Source organism: Glycine max, chromosome 9, assembly GCF_000004515.6.
Source record: "Glycine max cultivar Williams 82 chromosome 9, Glycine_max_v4.0, whole genome shotgun sequence".
Lineage (NCBI taxonomy): Eukaryota > Viridiplantae > Streptophyta > Magnoliopsida > Fabales > Fabaceae > Glycine > Glycine max.
The window spans coordinates 1714840-1733656 of record NC_038245.2 but is presented as its reverse complement, the minus strand read 5'-3'; the positions used below and the strand labels follow the sequence as shown (position 1 = coordinate 1733656).

The 18817-nt window shown below is 30.0% G+C and overlaps 2 protein-coding genes across 2 annotated transcripts; both read right to left on the bottom strand.

The window, feature by feature from the left end:
- Positions 1 to 2105: 2105 nt before the first annotated feature.
- On the bottom strand, positions 2106 to 3932 carry LOC100795274 (tyrosine decarboxylase). Its single transcript, XM_003535007.4, has one exon. The coding sequence runs from the start codon at positions 3739 to 3741 to the stop codon at positions 2245 to 2247; it is 1497 nt and encodes a 498-aa protein (XP_003535055.2). The 5' UTR covers positions 3742 to 3932; the 3' UTR covers positions 2106 to 2244.
- Positions 3933 to 10301: 6369 nt separating this feature from the next.
- On the bottom strand, positions 10302 to 14609 carry LOC100794219 (LOB domain-containing protein 4). Its single transcript, XM_003535006.4, has 2 exons — positions 14182 to 14609; positions 10302 to 11152 (listed from the first exon to the last, which is right to left on the bottom strand). The coding sequence occupies exons 1-2, from the start codon at positions 14359 to 14361 to the stop codon at positions 10820 to 10822; spliced, it is 513 nt and encodes a 170-aa protein (XP_003535054.1). The 5' UTR covers positions 14362 to 14609; the 3' UTR covers positions 10302 to 10819.
- Positions 14610 to 18817: the final 4208 nt, after the last annotated feature.

Below are 18817 nucleotides of genomic sequence, written 5' to 3'. Positions count from 1 at the left end.
AGAAACTTGAGAAGGAAATAGATAATGAAATGGAATGGCAACTAAGAATAACCCAGAGAGAATAATGGATTATTAATTAATTAATTACCCCCTAAATTTGGAGAGATTATTAGATGGTTTTCAGCCATTACTTGTTTATGTTCTCAATCAATCTCTTCTCCATGTGATAAATATTTAAGTTTTTAAACTAAAATAATTAATAATATTTGATTTTGCGGCATAAACATTAGCTGATCGATCTGGTTGACATGTTGAGGTCCAAAAAAGTTTTTCTATCTTCTCAGTTAATGACTTAGTTCATGATTAATTGTAGCTCACTAGCTTGGTGTATTTTCCATTTGGTATATAATGTAGGAACTGTACGTTTTCTCAAAATACGCTTATGAGCTAGTTGTAGCAATGGAGGTTTCTCAAATGTTTATAGCTTTATTTCGCAACCCCCTATTACAATATGCAGGAAACGAATTTTTATTGTAGGGATAAGATTGGCTTGAGCTAAAGCATGGTAACATATATATGGTGTCAAGTTCTTATTGAGAGCCATTGCAAAGCCTTCTTGTCTTCATTTCTTATTTTCAGTTTTAAGTCTCTTAAAAAAATCAGTCTTGAGTTAAATAAATAAATAAAAACCACAAACTTTCCTAGTTGATTATTTTTAGTCTCCTTTGTACAATTTTGGTGCAGAAAAAATTTTGGTCCCTAATTTATCAATTTAACTAATATTATTATTTATAAATTTTAAATAATAAATATTATAAAACTAAAAAATACAAACCCGTATACGGGACTGCTGTCTGAATCTAGTTTAAATCAATGGTGTTTTTTTAGATGATAGTTTAAATCAATTGTTAAATGTCCAAGTATGTTACTGGACATAATGGCCCCAATTATTAAATGTAGGATAGTGAAGCAGAAATGTACTTACCTACTGTTTCCTGCCAATTTAAAAGGCAAATCGCAAGTAGAAAATATTCACTTTAAAAATATTTTTTTTATAGAAAATTATAAAAAATATTTAATATTTTACTTTTATGTAATTCGAAGCATTAGGGTCAGATTTTTTAAAATAAAATATTAAATTTGAGCAAAAAAAAAATATAATTTATGGGAACGGGAGAGATTTCATTTCAAGTGACTAACTAGATTTTTCATAAACGATTAATTATCTATAAAATTAATAAATATTTCATACTAATATAATAATGATCTAAAAATTAAAAACATTTATAAGACATTATATTATTTAATTTGTATTTTTACTGGATAGCAAGACACTAAATTTTTATTTTATTTTTTACAGGCAACAACTTTGAAACAAGAATTAAGTCATTAAAATTGAATTCAAATCAGGAGTGAAATACCACTCAATATTTACCAAGCAACGCCAACTCTGAAAGGCTCACTAACACTCTTCATAGGAGTTATGTGGAAACGGCAACCTTTCCGGTTTTACAAATTTTTTGGTCCCCCTCAATACTAATGTGAGAAATGTGTTTTTTATGGGTCATCACCTCAAGGTGAGCCATATTTAAAATAATTTTTTATTTTTTTTACTTTAAATATATTGGACTTTTTTAATAACATATATTACTTTTTTTTAATCAAAAGTCTTTTTTACTTTATAAATATTAATAATAAATATTTTCATAAGTTTTAATTGTTTCACTTTTGTGCCCTCCGGTTATCACTCATCACTCTGTTTGGTGTAAAACCAGAGACATTTAGTGATGATGAACTACTTAATCATTTCTACCGTTTAACAATTAGAGAGAGAAATGGAGAAAAGAAAGAAACTTGCAGGTATAATAAAAAATTTATAACGTAATAAAAGAGAAAAATAATATAAAAAAAGTAATATGTACAAATGGAATATATGGGAATAATATCAATTCAAATGAACACGATGTTTGCGAATGGAGATGGCACACGTCAGGCAAAATTCAGAATAGGTCGATTAGCATGACTTTGCAATAAATATGAAAACTTATATAGTTTGACTTTAAGTTAAGAAGCTTGATATGACGGATAACAATAACAATAAACAAGTGCAATAATTAATTAATCTGCAAGATAAAAATAACTGACAAAGGGTACTTATGCTCAACTGACCATGAAAACACTTTGAAAGCAACTTTAATTTTGCAACCACTGTAACCAATACAGTTTCTGAACAATTGGACTCTACTAATAAAAAAAGAAAAAGAAAAAGAAAAACTCCTTTTTTCTGTAAAATTCAGATTTAGCTTAATGGTTTAGAATTGTATCTGCATGTTCCTGCACCACTTTCCAGGCCATGATGACATGTGTTTTCTCAGTTAAAGTTGCTCCTATGGCACACCTAATAACGAAAGCCCCTCCAACAATTGCATGAGTCATGTACACAAGTCCTGAACCATTTATTGAATCAAGCAATTTGCGGTTGATTTCATTTGCAGCATCCTCAGTTGTTAGATATCCATTTTGGACCCTACCATTACCAATCCTTGCAACTGCACAAGGTAAAATCCTAAAGCAAACCACAGCAAGATTTCTAGGCACAAAAATCTCAAACCTCTTATCCATTCTTACCAACCCTTCAAAAGTCTTAGCCATTTCAACGTGGCTTCTGAGGAAGTTTCTGAGATTAGCAACACCATAGCTTCTCAGAACAAGCCAAACTTTGAGTGCACGGAATCTTCTGCTCAAGGTTATCTGCCAGTCCTTGTAGTCCACCACTTGATTTGAATCAGAAGCACTGTTTTCTAAGTACACTGAATTTGTTGATAGGGACTTAATCACAGAAGCTGGATCCTTCACCCAAAGACAGCAACAATCTAAGTTAGTGAGAAACCACTTGTGAGCATTGAGACTGAAAGAGTTTGCACCCTCAACTCCATCAATCAAGTGTCTGAACTCAGGACAAATGCATGCACTTCCAGCATAAGCAGCATCAACATGGACCCACATGCCATATTCTTTTGCCACCTTGCACAGTGGTCCTAATGGATCAATTGCAGTGGTTGAAGTTGTTCCCACAGTGGCACAAAGATAACAAGGAACCAATCCTTTTTGAACATCTGTGTGAATGGAAGATACCAGTGACTCTGGCAACAAAGTGAATGAAGTTGACTTCATAGTCTTGACAACCCTAATATTTTTGGGGAGAATTCCTATTATATGAGCTGCTTTCTGTACAGCACAATGTGTTTGATCAGAGACATAAACAACAAGCTTGCAAATATTTTCTCTACCAATTTGGCTAAGTACTTTATCCCTAGCAGCAACTAGTGTGACCAAAATGGCCTCACATGTTGTACCTAGCAGCACACCTCCACCACTACCTGAAAAGAGAAAAGCCTTTGGGAGCTTCAGAACCTGACCTAGCCACTCCATGACAATGCTTTCTAATTCTGTTGCTGCTGGTGAAGACACCCAATTGAACCCTACCAAGTTGAACCCTGTGCTCAGCATCTCACCAAGAAACCCTGCTGTGCTACCGCTGGAGGGAAAGTAAGCAAAGTAATTAGGGCTTTGCCAGTGTGTTATGCCAGGGACTATGTGCTGCTGCAAATCTCGAAGGATGGTTTCAATTGGTTCAGGGTTGAGAGGTGCAAAAGATGGCATGAGTTCTCTAAGATAACCTGGTTCTACATGGCTCAACACTGGATAGTTGGCAATGTTCTGGTAATAATCAGCAAGGAAGTCAATGATCATGTGCCCTTGCCTCCTGAATTCTTGTGGATCCAAAGGGTTCATGGTCATGAATGTTTAATTAGCTTGCAGTTTGAAGAAAATATAGAAAGAGATATAGATATAGAATATATAGAGAGAAACTGGAGTGCACTATGAAGACAATCTTTTTGTTTTTTTGGTTTCAGATTATAATACTTTTGTCCATATATACATTTTTTTTAATAAAAGAATAAAATTATCTTTTATATAATTTCTACACTCGTTAATTAATATAATTTAAAATCTTTATAGCGTCATATATTAACTTTTCTGTTCATACTGATATCAATATGCAATTTGTTTTCACTGGATTTTCATGCAATTTAAGCACTAACATAATCAAATAAACATGTTCCTCATATTTTCTACTCTCAAATTAAAAGCTACTTCATACAGGTGTAGACAACAATACTTGAGTAAGTTCTTTCCTGGTATGTTGAAAATTCTTAGCAGCTGAGTTTTCCTTACGTTGTTTTGCTTTCAGTGTAACAGTCAGAGACTTACTCAAGTTACTTCACGCATTACGCGTGGCCGAAAATATGTTACACCACGTAATAATACGATTTTTCCAACCAATTCGATCAGTTTCGAGATGTCATTAAAATCGTATATATAGTTTGGTGGAAGAATTAAATCAGGCCTATGTTGAAAACTTCTGTAGCTAATATTTCTAAAGCTCTAGCTAGCTAGCTAGGAGAACAACTTTCAAAGAATGCTAGTAAATTTATGCATACCAAGATTTTTTTAATACAGATTGGTTGCGCATAAATTGACCTGGACAATACAGCACATGTACTTTATTATTTATATTTACAATTTAATTAAACTTGTAATTGTGTACTTATAATCACTCGTAAAGTAGGAAATAATAAATGAACATCCCAAGATGGGGTGGTTTAAAGTGAAAAGAATAGAGAGATAAGAAAGAAAAAGTAATATAGAAAAAAGTATTAAACATAATAAGTGATATAATGAGAAATGAAGACAAAGATTGTTTTTTTTTTAAAAAAAGGATAAATAAAAAAAATATATGAATTTTTATGTTCTTGATTAAGTAATTCATAAAGTATTTATTCATCTATAAATGAAAGCATATAAATGAAAGCATATCAAGTGAGAGGAGTGTTTCTGTGTTTATTAGGATTAAATCACAAAGTGATATGGCTTTTTTAAGTGATTGTGTGATAATTATAAACACTTCTCTTGAGTTTTAAAAAAATAAAAATAAACGCTTCTCTCACTTAATACACCCCACCGTCCGTACATAAATGTTTGTCAGTAATTTATATTTATATTAGGAACAAGCCGTTGCAAATTAAAGTATAAAATTATGTGCATGCCCACTATCACCCTCTATAAATATTCTCCCAAAATAACAGGGTCCACTCTCTATATATAGAACGCTTTATATAATACGCACTTGGTACTTTTTTGGTAGGTGGAACTTCATACCCAGTACGCATGGAATATATATAAGAATTTGAGAAATTCTTAAAAATTCAACATACGATTAAGCAGTGGTATTTAAATTCATGTAAGATTTAAAAACTTTCTGGCATAATAAGATATAAACATGCGTCAACAGGAGCCTAAATGCTATATTTGAATTAAGAAAAACCCAAATAAACAGAATTCAAAAGGAGAAACCAAACAGTGTGAGTGCACCTCTCCCATTACTTTGGAAGAGTCTTGGGGTTGCGAACCTTAACTGCTTAAGCATCTGGCTAAGAAGCCAAACCAAATCAAGAATTAAGAAATGGTTTGCAGCCATGCAACAAAATACTCACACGGTACACTTTTTTACAAACATATTCTCATGCAATTCATCTATTACGCACACTTAATAAAATTAAATGATCACGTTTGTAGGATTTATTTCGATTGCCGAATTAAAAAGTTTAGGTACAAACTACACAGTACTAGTACAAAGATTTTCTTAGTGCTTGTGAATTAGATTCTGCCCCTGCTGACCTTCTTGGTGTTAATTTGCTTTGAATGTCACAGTTAGAGGCCCACTAAATTTAAAACTTCAGCTAAAAACAGTACATATATATGAAATAAACGAGTATTTAAGTTGGCCGACATTTTTAATATTGGCAAGAAAGGTGATCGATAAATATCTCAATATATCATAATAATTAGAGGTCACAATTTTGCCAACACTTAATATAACTACAAACAATAAATTCGATTGCTAATTACTAATCCTCATTAAAATCAGACAGTGCTAGTATTAGATGAAAGAATTGACGATGCTAAGCACAGGTCCAGCCACGATATATATCATTCTTGTGGCTGTGAGTAACGCTCTGGAACAACAACTTTGAAAAGAAAATAACAATGGGACATAGCTCGTGTAAAGAGCCATTAAATAGCAAGTGAATTACCAAAGAAAAGTGTTTTTTTTTTGTTTTTTTTACTGCACCAAAGAAAAGTGTTAAACAACATAAAGCACATTTTTTTATCCATATGCTTAGTATTTGATAACCTCACTCGCGTCAAGAATATATTATGCTATCAAAGATATTAAAACATCAGAAAATTAAGGTCAATATTAATAAAGCTAGGTGGGTTCTACAACGACAACGACAACTCATGAGTTAGGTCCAGTAAATTAAGGTGAGTTTAAAAAAGAGAGTGGGTATTTCCAAGAATTTCCTAAACCCAACAAAACTCGACAAAGATGGGATTGGGTTTAAATATTTGAAGCCTACATTTTTTAATCATGCCTTCAAACTCACCGCACCTTTTATGGGATCAGAGGTGAACAAAGCCAAATTCACTTTGTCATCGTGCCTAAATCTCAATCCTTCTAGATGAAAGAACTACTTCACCTTCACAAAAAAATACAATAATTCAAACAAAAATACTTTAATGACATAAATTTATTTCATTTTATATTTAAATTGTTTTCCCTAAACTAAGAAGAAATGCAATAGGATTATCTTTGAGACAATATTAACTCAGAGACAATTATTTTAAAATAAATATCAACTCGATAAATGATATTGTCTCTTTAAAATAATATCAACTTAGAGGATAATTATTTCGGAATAAATATTAATTTTATACTTGATAATCCGACATTGTTTATTTAACACAATATTGACTCATGGTTAATTGTTCCAAGATAAATGTTAGTTTTATTCATCTTGAATACGTGACACAAAACATAGACATATGAAAATCAACCTATAAAGATTATAAGTTAACTACAAATTTAAGAAATTGACTCAACTAAGGAGTGTTGTAGTGACAAATCGACTTTAGATAAATCTGATATAACCTATTAATTAATTTTTTATTTATTGTTTAATAATATAAGAAATATTTTTTTTGGTGAATCTATTCCTAGATCAGTAGTCAAGGACTAATTCATCGAGGTATTGAGATTTTTTTAAGAGATTTATTTTATCCAATAAATAATTTCTCATATATATATATACCTAAAAATTAAATTTATGATCACACATATTTAAGTGATAAAATTATCGGTCAATTATATTGGGTATATAAATTTTTTTTTCTATTTCATTAAAATGCATGCTAATAAATGGTAATGCTATGATGCTTTTGTGTTTTTCATCTATACATTTTCAATTATCTATATAATCTTAGAGGTTTTAAAAGAATAAGAACTCATAGTGAGTTTGATTGTGAACAAATAGGTGAAAAATAATTTTTAAAAAAAAATATGTGTAGTCTCACATCTTTGTTACACTACGTTAATTTAAATGCTTTATCTCAATTCTTTTTCATTTTATTATCTTCCACTCTACCAAGTCAATCATCAACGAAAATGTCATAATTAGTCTATTTGTGATCACAGTGGTGGGTGTGTGTGGTGTTGGGGGCGAATCTGGGTGGGGAGGTTTGGGTATGGTGTGTTTGTGAATTGTAGGATTGAGTTTGTGGTAGTGTTTGGGTGGTGGTGGTCACACGATCTGAGTTTGTGGGATCACCACTATTTGGTACGAATTTGTTGGTACAAAAATATATAGTAACGAAAATGCAAGTCTCAAAACATGATGATCATATATACACGAACGTGTAAAAATAAATAGTGATTGGATTCATAAGTCACTTCATTCAATTCTTTTATACACACATTTGTATTCCTGTATGTGACTTAATTAACAATATACATTGTATTGAATTTGTGAGAAAAATTTTGAATTTAATTTATTGATGTCAAAGAACATCTATCGTATATAGTTATTTCTTATAATTTTATGGGTCTTGTAATTTTATATAAATTTTAATATTTTTTTAAAAAAATCACCTCAATATTAAAATTGTCAACATGAATATTTAAATTATTTTTATGGGTTTTATGATACTTAAAAAATACGTTATTTATGAAAAAAATTTAAACAATATTATTTAAAATTAAATAAATCATATAAACACTTTGATGCTCTATAGAAAAACCCATGAGCTATAAATGTGTGACTAAGCGTGCATACCTAGGAATTATGCAGGAATCATATTTTCGGACAAGAAAAAAAATTATTTTCTACCAAACATTTTCTAAATCTAATGCTCTGATCTTTTTTTATATGGGTAAATGTTAATACTAATCTCCACTTGTAGTTATAAAACAATAAGATAAAAAATGTGGAAGCAAAAAAGCAAATTATTAACATCACAGAAGATAATAATCGTGCCACATGACAGTTCTCACTCTGATCCGGTGAAGAGTACAATCCATTTATACTTGCAACATCATCCACATTAAGTTTCCTCCGATCCTATTCACTCCAGCATGCACAGACGCATACATCACAGCACGACGATGCGAGCTATGACCAAGCCCAAGAAGGTGACCAATCTCATGCATGGCCACCCACACAAAATCATAATACTCCCTCTCTATCGGAACTTCAACACTCCACGGCTTATCTGCATCAACATGCAACCTTCCATCGGGTGGTTGAAAAGCATGTGCCAAAACCGGTCCAAACTTGTCAAACGAAAACTCATCTCCCTGGTCTCCGCTGAAAAACCTAATCAAGAGATTCCAACTTGAAAAATAGTTATTATTAAATTTATGTATAAAATTAGAAATTAGAAAGAACTTAAAAGCAAATATTAAATCACTATCCTATTTTACTTATTTATTTTTTCTATAAATATATATATATATTTTTTCATTTTTCTCATACAATTGAGTACATAAAGAGTCTTGAGGGTAGGGGGCAAGACTCTTGTTTGTTCCCTCTAAATTCATCCTCAGAAAAGGGAGAGACACCGTGGATTTGAATTACTCTTACGAAGATTTTAACAAAGACTATCAATTTATATTTGTCGATCAAAAAAGAAAAAGATAAGATGCGCACGACCATTGCCGAAACGCCTCTCTGAAAACCCTCCGTAGAAACCCTAACGGTGCACCTTCCGTACCGGATTCGAACACGTACCTTAGGTGTCGCATCTTGGTAACGATATTAGTTTCATGGTCTCTGAATCCAGTTTTCCCGACACGTTTAGGTTGTAATATTCCTGGAACTTTTTTTTATTGAGGTTTCTAAATCATGCGTGTTGCTGGTGTCGGTGTTGTTGAAATTGGTTTCGTAGTCTTCTAGGTATCCAAATGCCTTGAGATATTTTCTGGCACTTGTGATTTCAACACTTTCTAGTGTCACACCCTTTTGAATGTTCTCGGGATTTTGAAGGGAGGGTGTAGCTGATATAAGTAAGGGTTCTGGAGTGAACACCGAAAAAGAGAGAAGGAAAATAATGAAGAAAGTTTTGAACATGGCTTCCAAGAAAAGTAACGCGCGGGAACTATGCGTGATTTTTAAGAATGAGTAATGTTCTAATGGTGTGAAAAAGTTATTTAAAATGATTTCTATGTTCATCTTTTTTAATTCTTTCTCTTATGCCATTTATCTCATTATATATATATATATATATATATATATATATATATATATATATATATATATATATATATATATATATATATATATATATATATAATCTTTTTTCACGTAGCTAAATATGGTTAATATAATAAGAGTATTGATATTCATTAATCCGATTTTAGGGTAGATTAAGTTGAAAATAAGAAAAGATAAAAAGTGATAAAAGTAACCGGTGGTATGATAAAATAGAATAGGATAGAAGTAAGATGGAAGAAGAAATGAACATATAATAAGTATTTTTATAAAATGAAGATAATAATAGTAATGATATATAATCTACTTGTAAAAAATAGTAATGGTAATCATCAAATTAAATTTAATATTAATAAATATATTTGAAAGAGATAAAATAAAATAAAAAAATTAAGTTAAATGTTGAATACATTTGATAGGATGAATCGTAATGAGAATTAATATAACTCTTATGAAAACTCACATTTAAATATAAATATTCAGCTAATTTTTTTTATAAAAATAATCAGAGGAGAGATATAAAAGAGAGAACATGGCCATAATAGTGCTTATAAGTTGTTATGTACTGCAATACTGAATATTCCAACAATAGAAAGAACCCTTGCCTATCAAAATCCATGTAAAAGCCTCTTGGTTCATTCTTGATGTTGCAAAAAGCCAATCATAATAATCCTAATTAACACAACAGAGTTCCCAAGCCTCCATTATTTCTTATTTGTCATAAAGAGTCCAAATATCACGCCATAAACTTGTCCTCATACAAAGTAACAACAATATATTTACACGTAACCTTCAATGAAAAACATTTCCCCAAAAACCAAAATTAAATTAATTAAGCGGGCGAACGCCTCCACCACAGCTCCTCCACCACCATGCAGTACCCCGGCCGCCGCCTGCAGTACCCCTGCCACCGCCGGGCAGCACCGCTCCAACACTCATCTAGTGGAAGTGTAGGCCAAATTGTTTTTTTTTTCTTTCTATGCTCGACTAATAGATATATACTAACTATACTATAATAATTGTATTTAGCATATAAGTCAAGAGGCAGTTGCTTCCTGCACCTCTCTTAAGCTTTCAGAACACCTAATCCAAAATACAAAATTACATTGTGAAATTATCTCTCTAGAATGTAAAAAAAAATATATATATATTCTGAAATAGTGCAGAGGAAGGCAAATGGGAGGTGCTGGAAATTAATAATTTCCAGGTCATGACCACATTGAACCACCATAGCTGGCCTGGTCCACCATGTCTATGTCAAAAATAGGCTTGGCATGTGAGTCCAAGGTCTTGGATGATGGAAACCCACTATGGGTTGGGCTAGTGGGCCTAAGCCCATGATTGGAAAAGCATCTGTTTTGTCTCACCCGAAGATGGGCCACCTCAGCCTGGGCCCGGGCCAATTGGGTCTGTAACACATCAATCTGTTGCTGAAGCGAAGAGATGGCCCCAACACACCCATAAACAGGGTCTCGGACTCTGGCATTGGCCTCATACACCATGCTACTCACTGCATCCCCTCGTTGATGCATCGGTAGGTCCTGAAAAATTCACGGTTATTATTATGCTTTCATCAAAATAAAAATACTAGAAAATTAGTGTTTTTATTAGGAGAAAATAAATTATACATTTATAATATAAAATAATTTTATAATATCATTTATTTATAAATCATCCAACATATAAGTTAATCGACCATGATTTCTAACTAGTTAACAATGTAAAAATTTTATTATTGACAATGAATAATCATTATTTTATTATTCACATATTACTGTTTACTTCTGATTAAAAAATACTTTTAGAAGACAGGTTCACGTGGTTCAGAAGAAGCAGAACGTTAACTTAAATATTTTTTTATTGTGCGTGGAAATTGAAGGTCCTGTGCAACGGTTTGCAATATCCTATTCTCAAGTGTGGTTTTACAAAAAGTTATATTATTTATATAATTTTTTTGTTATTTTTTTATATCATCAATCAAGTTACTAAAACGTTTTTTTTATTTCCTTTTTTATTATATGAAAATAATATATAAATAAGTAGTAAAGCTATAATTTCTGTTTTATAAATGCGCGTTGCTTGACTTTGGGTGCCAAAATCACGTTCGCAAGCTCCAATTGGCTCCCCCCGTATAGCCAAAAAGATAATGAAAGAAAAGGTTAATTTTTGAAATAATTAAACAAGTTCATCTGCTTTAAAATTTTAAAACTAAGCAGTCACTATATATATACCTTTACACGTATGACTCTAATTCAGTTTTTAAAAAAGAAAGAAAGAAAAATGAAAGAGTACTCAAGCAAACAAAACTGTTAATCATTCACCGCAAAATAATGAATATAATAATAAATTTGTTTCAAAGATTAACTTGGATTAAATGTTAAAATATTTTATATTATTATTGTTGAAGAATTTGCAATACACATATTATATGTTCTTTATGAGTATGTTAGATTTATTTATACTTAACTTTCAATATACTTGTAAAACATTTTACGATCGAATGATGCAATGTTCTAATTTATCATTTTTTTTTTGTATACTTCATTCGGAAGTTGCTAAACTTTTTTTAAAAAAAATTGCGAATGAAATATTTTTTTTTCATTTTTTCCCCGACTATTTTTGAACAAAGAACCTCTTCTCATTTCCTGGTCGAGCAAACCAAAAAACATTAAGCTGAAGATAAGGTGAGGACTGAGGAGTAAAGAGTGACATTTACTGAAAGATCGACTAGCATTTTGTTTATTTTTAAGTTGATTAAAACTAAATTTTAACCAATTCAAATTTAATCATTCAATTTAATTTAACTATAAACTGTATTTTTTTTATTTAAACTTATATGACATTGAGAGTAATTAATTATTAATATTAGAAAATAAAAACACTTATGCGGTGGGGTTTTTGCGTGTAGAATTTTTTGCTCAAGATGTGGTGGGGGTTTAACTTTAAACTTTAAAGCACTTATAATACTTTTATTTTTTGATTACTTAAAAATTACAATTTACACACATGTGAGCTTTGAACCATTTAAAAAATGCAATCCAGGTTAAAAAAAATTAGCTCAAAAGACCAATTAATTATGGTTGGATAGAGTTTACATCCGAATAATTTGAAGATCTCCTTCATTTGGCGTGCCCCAAGATTTTAGTAGAGGTGCATGTCTTTCCATGATGCTCAAAAGAGTGAAAATTTTTCAACGTCCTAACGCCAAGTAGAAGGGGCAAAAGATTGAAATTAGTAGTAACTTATAAACAATTTCACATAAATCTATGTCTTAAATTGAATCAAAAGTACCCCTCAAAAAACAATTCAATCAAAAGTATAAAAAGTTAAATTAGAAAACTTTTTGCTTTATCTGGAGGAAGGAATTAATAACGTTACACCCACACTTGTTTTTAATATACCGAACAAATGTATCAGAAATTAATCAAGAGAATCCAAAACTCTCTTAATGTTTGTATATAAATCTTGAAAACTCTGTTGACAAGTGTAAAAAAATCTTACAATTTGTAAAATAAGATAAATTATGGTTGTAAAAAAATTTAGAATTCAAAAACACTAAAGATTTTAAGATATTTGTAAAGGAAAGTTCTATAATGTGAGTTGTGACAAAGCCTTTCGAGACACAAGGTATATAGTACTCATATATATTCTAACTCTAATATCACATTAAAAACCACTTCAATATTTGCACAAATTAACCTCCACCCCAAACGTAGTGGTATATTGTTTGGCTGAATTGTTTGCAGAGGAAAAAATAATTAAAGTGAGTATTTACTGCTGACTTTATGATGTTTGGAGATTTTAATTTTGATTGTTGAAAGTATATTACCAAAAATAGTAGTTCAATATAATTAATAAATCTTCAAAGTTACCATATATGACTATACAATTTAGTGATTTTCAAGTGTTTATTTTTTTTAATTTAGTTAGTTTTATTTTGTACATATATAAAATAAATGTAACTAAATCAAATTTGTGTGCTGAATTTTTACTTTTAGTAACAAATTAAAGTAAAAGTTTGAGCGTGCTAGAGTCACTGTATATATAATCTGATTAAACTAATTAGGTAGGTTAAGACCGTTAGTTTAAATCTTTTATATGACAAGAAAAATGTTTCTATTAATAGATCGTGACATATTCATCTTAAAATCGAATAAGTTCAGATTTTACTTTAAAAATTCAAAATCCCAAATAAAAAAGCTGCCAACAAATTCTATTTTAACAAAAAATTTAAGCAATAAAGAGGACAATATAGTATGTTTTATTTTATTAAAAATTTATTCATGATGTTTATATGTAACATAAGCTATCTCATATTTTTTAAGCCTATACCTTGTAAGTTTTGTGTTTCAGATATAAATTTAGACTCTTTTAAGAAAGATAATTAGGATTTGTGTATGCATTCTGAGGGAAATGAGGAGCAAAGTCCAATGAAAAACTATTTATAAATATTGACAATCAAAAGTTGCCTAAGCTAGACATGTGGGGTAGTGATCTATATCTAGTGAAATTAGGGAAGAATAAAACAAGAGAAATAGTTGGAATAAATAATAATAAAAAAAAGGTGAACCTGAAGCATCTTGTTGACATTGCTAGCACCAAACACCTTGTGCACATTTGCAAACTTTTGTGGTTCATCTGCTGGAAAATATGGAGCAAAAACACAATCCTGAGCACACCTTCTCCTCAGAAGCTTGCATGCAGCACAAGGTGAGGCTGCACCTTGCTTTCTACCACCACCTTCCTTCATCAATTCTAAGCTTGAATAAGAGGAGTGTAGTACTACACTAATTAAGCCTTTTCTTTTTTGACCTTCTCTTTAAAACAAAATATAAAGAGAGGGAAAAGGAGTGTCGGTACAAAAGAATATGGCTAATAGGACATGACAAATTAAAGATATATACCCAGTTAGTGAGGCAATGGACAATGGTGAATGGAAGATGAAAAATGCTTTGGAAAGTTAACAAAAGTTAGAGGCATGTGGGAGAGATGAGTGGCAAGCATTATATATAATTGTTGTTGTTATTATTATTATTATTATTATTATAAGGTAAGGCCAAAACGTCAAAGGGAAAAAAAGTGGAGGGCACCACTTCGTCACAATAGGGTAATGATTTTTAACCAATGAAAGTTATATATATATATATATATATATATATATATATATATATATATATAGCTAAAATATAATTATCATCCTCATATTTATTTTTTAAATTTGTGATTTTAATTTTCTTACTTTTAAAAAATCTCTTATTTTAATCCTCTTGCTCAATTTTAGACTTGTTAATTGTGTATTTTATTAAAAAAATTTAATAAATTAAGATTGTTACTAATTAAATAATTTTAAAAAATATTTATCATATATATAATAAACAAATATTTCTTAGTTGATGTTTACGGAATACATATATCTATATTTGACATTAATCATAATAATTAAAATTATAATTTTTTTTAAAAGTGAGAGATAAAATATTTCAATTAAAAAATGAGAAATTAAAATCATAAATTTTTTTAAAATAAAAAATGAAATGTCTCAATTAAAAAAATAGAAAGATTAAAATTAAAAATTTAAGAGAATAGAAAGATGAAAGTTATATTTTAGTTTTTTTTACGGTTTTTTAATTATTAAAAGTTACACGTTAACTGTGACGAATTAATCAATGATCAATTATTACATGTAGGTCAGAGATTTATAATCAGATGCAGGCCTCACCTAAAACTTGAAGAGATTAAATCAAAATAGAAATAAACTAAAAATTAAATATGTTTTTAATTACTTCTCCAAATAAAATAATATTTTTTAGTTTCTAAAAGATAAACTATCTTTTTTAATTCTTTATTTACAAAATGTATCATATATCCCATTTCAAGGGATTTATTTCTCCACTCTATAAATAAGATTAAGTATATGCTAGCTTTTAATTATTTGTTGATAAATAATTGCTTGTTATAATTATTTTTAATATTCAGTAAAAAATAATTATTTTTAATATTAAAATTTTATTGTAAAGTATTTTAAATGTAGAATAAAGTAATTCAAATACATTCTAATTGGTTGCACACTTCACCAGAAAAATAATCACTATTCACTAATTAGTTACGACAATAAAAGTAACATGTCACCTTTGTGTTTGATCGTACGCTGCAATCACTCCCCTCTTGTTTGTAGGGTTAATTAAAAGGATTATATCTTTTTTATTTTCCAAAAATAATAAGCACATGCAGTATCATCTCAAAGACCCACTTTCAATATATAGCTCCAACATCATAGTTGATGACACCATTATTTTTAAAGAAAAAAAATTATATTTATAAAAAGTTTTACACGATCATTTTATCATAACTTATTATATAAGATAAATTTATTAAATTTTAAAATAATTATCTAAAAATAATTTAAACAATGATTTATAATATAATTATCTAAAAATAATTTAAACGATGATCTATAATTTGATGTACATTTTTTATATTATTAGTGTATAAATATTATATTTCTATTTCTTTTATTAGTTTCAGCATTTTAATAACGAGCATTGTTAATTTTCTTTTCTTATGTTATTGGTAACATAATTAAATATATGAAACTAAATTAAATTATATGAATGAAATCCACTGTGAATTTTATACATTTATGTATTGAATGCAGAAATTTTAAACTCTTTGCTACACGCCTATACCTCCCATCACAAATAGAAGCACATGATAATGATATGTTTTATTGTCAAGATCTTTGAGTTTATGAACCCCAATAATTATTTTCATTCAACTCTGGGGTCTACTGGTAGTTAGTCAATGACTACGCTTTAGGGGCACTGACCTAGGTTTCGCCACTGTTTTAAAGGGACATAAACCCTAAAAGGAGACAGCAATAGCTAACAGAAGACAATTTAAAATGTTAGTAGTATATAGTTTTTGCAAAAAAATACTCAAACGAATTCATTATGTTTTTTATAAATTTGTTAATTCTCATTGACATATAGTATGTTTGTGTTAGATTTCTATCACTTCCACTTTGAAAAAAGTGACAAGTGACAATGGGTGATAAATGATATACAAACAAAAAACACCCTCTTAATTCTGCTTCGAGAATGGAGTTTAGTCATTTTACCATATGATAATTAATCGAAATAAAACAAATAGGTGAGAAAAGTTTAGAGAGTGGGAATTTGTTTTATTCTATAGTCAGGACATGTCTTGAGCATAAGCTAAAACTTATCAATTCAAAATGTTTGTGTTATTTTAATGTCAAAGTGTCACAAGTATTCGCTAACACTTATTGAAAGAAATTCCTTAATTTAAGTGGAGTACTTCACCCCAAATAACAGTGAATGTTTTCTTTTTACTTCTTTACTTTGTACACTTTGATAGTGTTAGTGTTAGTTTTGAGTTTTAAGTATATATATGCACATTATAAGCTTTTAGAGAAACAAGAAAGGCGTCGTGTAATTCGATGATAAACACAAAAGTTTAGAAGAAATTCCATCTTGTAATTGTTTTTTTTTTTGTTGTTGTTGAGAAATATAGGGTATTTTACTGTTGAGAATCAAAGAATAACCCCTCAAGTACATAGATCTATTTATAAAATTGATTTATCTCGATAAATATTTTCTATACACACGAATTGACTGTCCTTATAGCATTTTATCTAGAAATCCACATTTACCAATATGTTTTGGTTGACCAGTTCTATAAGAAGCTAGTAATGATAGTCCTGAATATTGTTGTGAAGGTTGAAATTGAAGTTAGTGGTGTGACTACCGGATAATGAAAGCAGAGAAAATATGCTAGCAGGAAGAAGAACATAAAGGAAAAAAATTATTAATTTATCCTTTTAAGACATGAACAAAATTCAAAGAGCAATATTTTATTGTAAAATAATAGGAGAATAATGCAATGCTTTTGTTCAAAGAAGGAGGAGGTTGGGCTACTTTTTTGAAGCAACCTACCATCAATTTTTGAAGAATGGAATGATTGCAAGCCTTTGAGCTTTAGAGGGAGCAAAAGAAATTCATAGACATTAGGAAGATGAGTTAGGTGAAGCAACGATTTCCCATTTTCCTTTTTCTCTCAAGGATCAAACTATTGACTAACAAACTTCATGGTGTGTATAGGACAATGGGAACAATAACAGATGCATATGCAGCTACTCTTCATGATCTCTTCTATGCTCATAAACTAGAAAGTGTGTCCTATTTGATGGTCAAAATGAAGACTGGCAGTGCTTCGACCGTTGGAGGAAAAAAAACAGCTTTCTCTTTCGGTTATTTTGACTTGAGACTTGATAAAAGCTAAAGTTGGAAATCAGAGAAGGCATGCATATCTCAAATTCAAAGTGAGGGGGACCCATTTTGGACGATTTTGTGAACCTTTTGTCCCCAACATATACCTTGATTACCTTCCACTATACCAAAGGCTTGATTTCGTTTCTCCCACTTTAGTTCCATAGGTGTGAAAATGAGAGGTGCAATATTAATTGTGTTAGCATGTAGGCAAGAGAGCAATTGCATAAATGTTGTGTCATATCTTGTTCTTTTTCACCTTTCATGATTTCTTTGAAGTGTTGTCACATATGTTCCATTGATATTGATAACCAAATTGATCGTAATGGCGCCAATCCATTTTCTTTTCCCCTCTCTTCTTGTCATTATGACTGTTTTTGAAGACCATGAAACCTTTATTTTAAACAAAGGATGTCTAAATCTTAGTGTGGTGATAAGAGGAAAGCTCAAGCCTCAATGATTTTATCTTGGAATTAAGCTGTCTCAAAAGAGATTTATTTACTACCACACACAAGTGGTAGCTGTTTGATTCCCTTAATTAAGTGGTTCAAGATTTAAATAATGATTTACTCTTGGAGTATGAAATAAATTATGTTGAGAGAGAAATATTTATCTTGTGTACACTCAAGGTCCCAAAAGATTTGTAAAAAAAAATAATTATATCTATAATCTTTGACAATAACTTCATTTAATTTGTTTTTACATTTTTCTTGTTCATTTTATCTCAATAACTGCATATTTATCATTAACTGTGTGTCCATAACTGAAAATAAAAACTACTACCCACAAAATATATGAAACTAATTTCCTTGTAGCCCATTTTAAACGACGTGGAATATGTAAAGCATTAATTAGTTATATCCTCTGATTATTACAGTGCATTTTAAATTGAATTTTTATAGTTAAATTTTTTGGATT

Coding starts and splice junctions, on each gene's coding strand:
- LOC100794219 (XM_003535006.4), bottom strand. CDS start 14,361: ATGAAGGAAGGTGGTGGTAGAAAGCAAGGTGCAGCCTCACCTTGTGCT. Junction 11,153..14,181: donor ATGTCAACAAGATGCTTCAG/GTTCACCTTTTT, acceptor TGAATTTTTCAG/GACCTACCGATGCATCAACG.
- LOC100795274 (XM_003535007.4), bottom strand. CDS start 3,741: ATGACCATGAACCCTTTGGATCCACAAGAATTCAGGAGGCAAGGGCAC.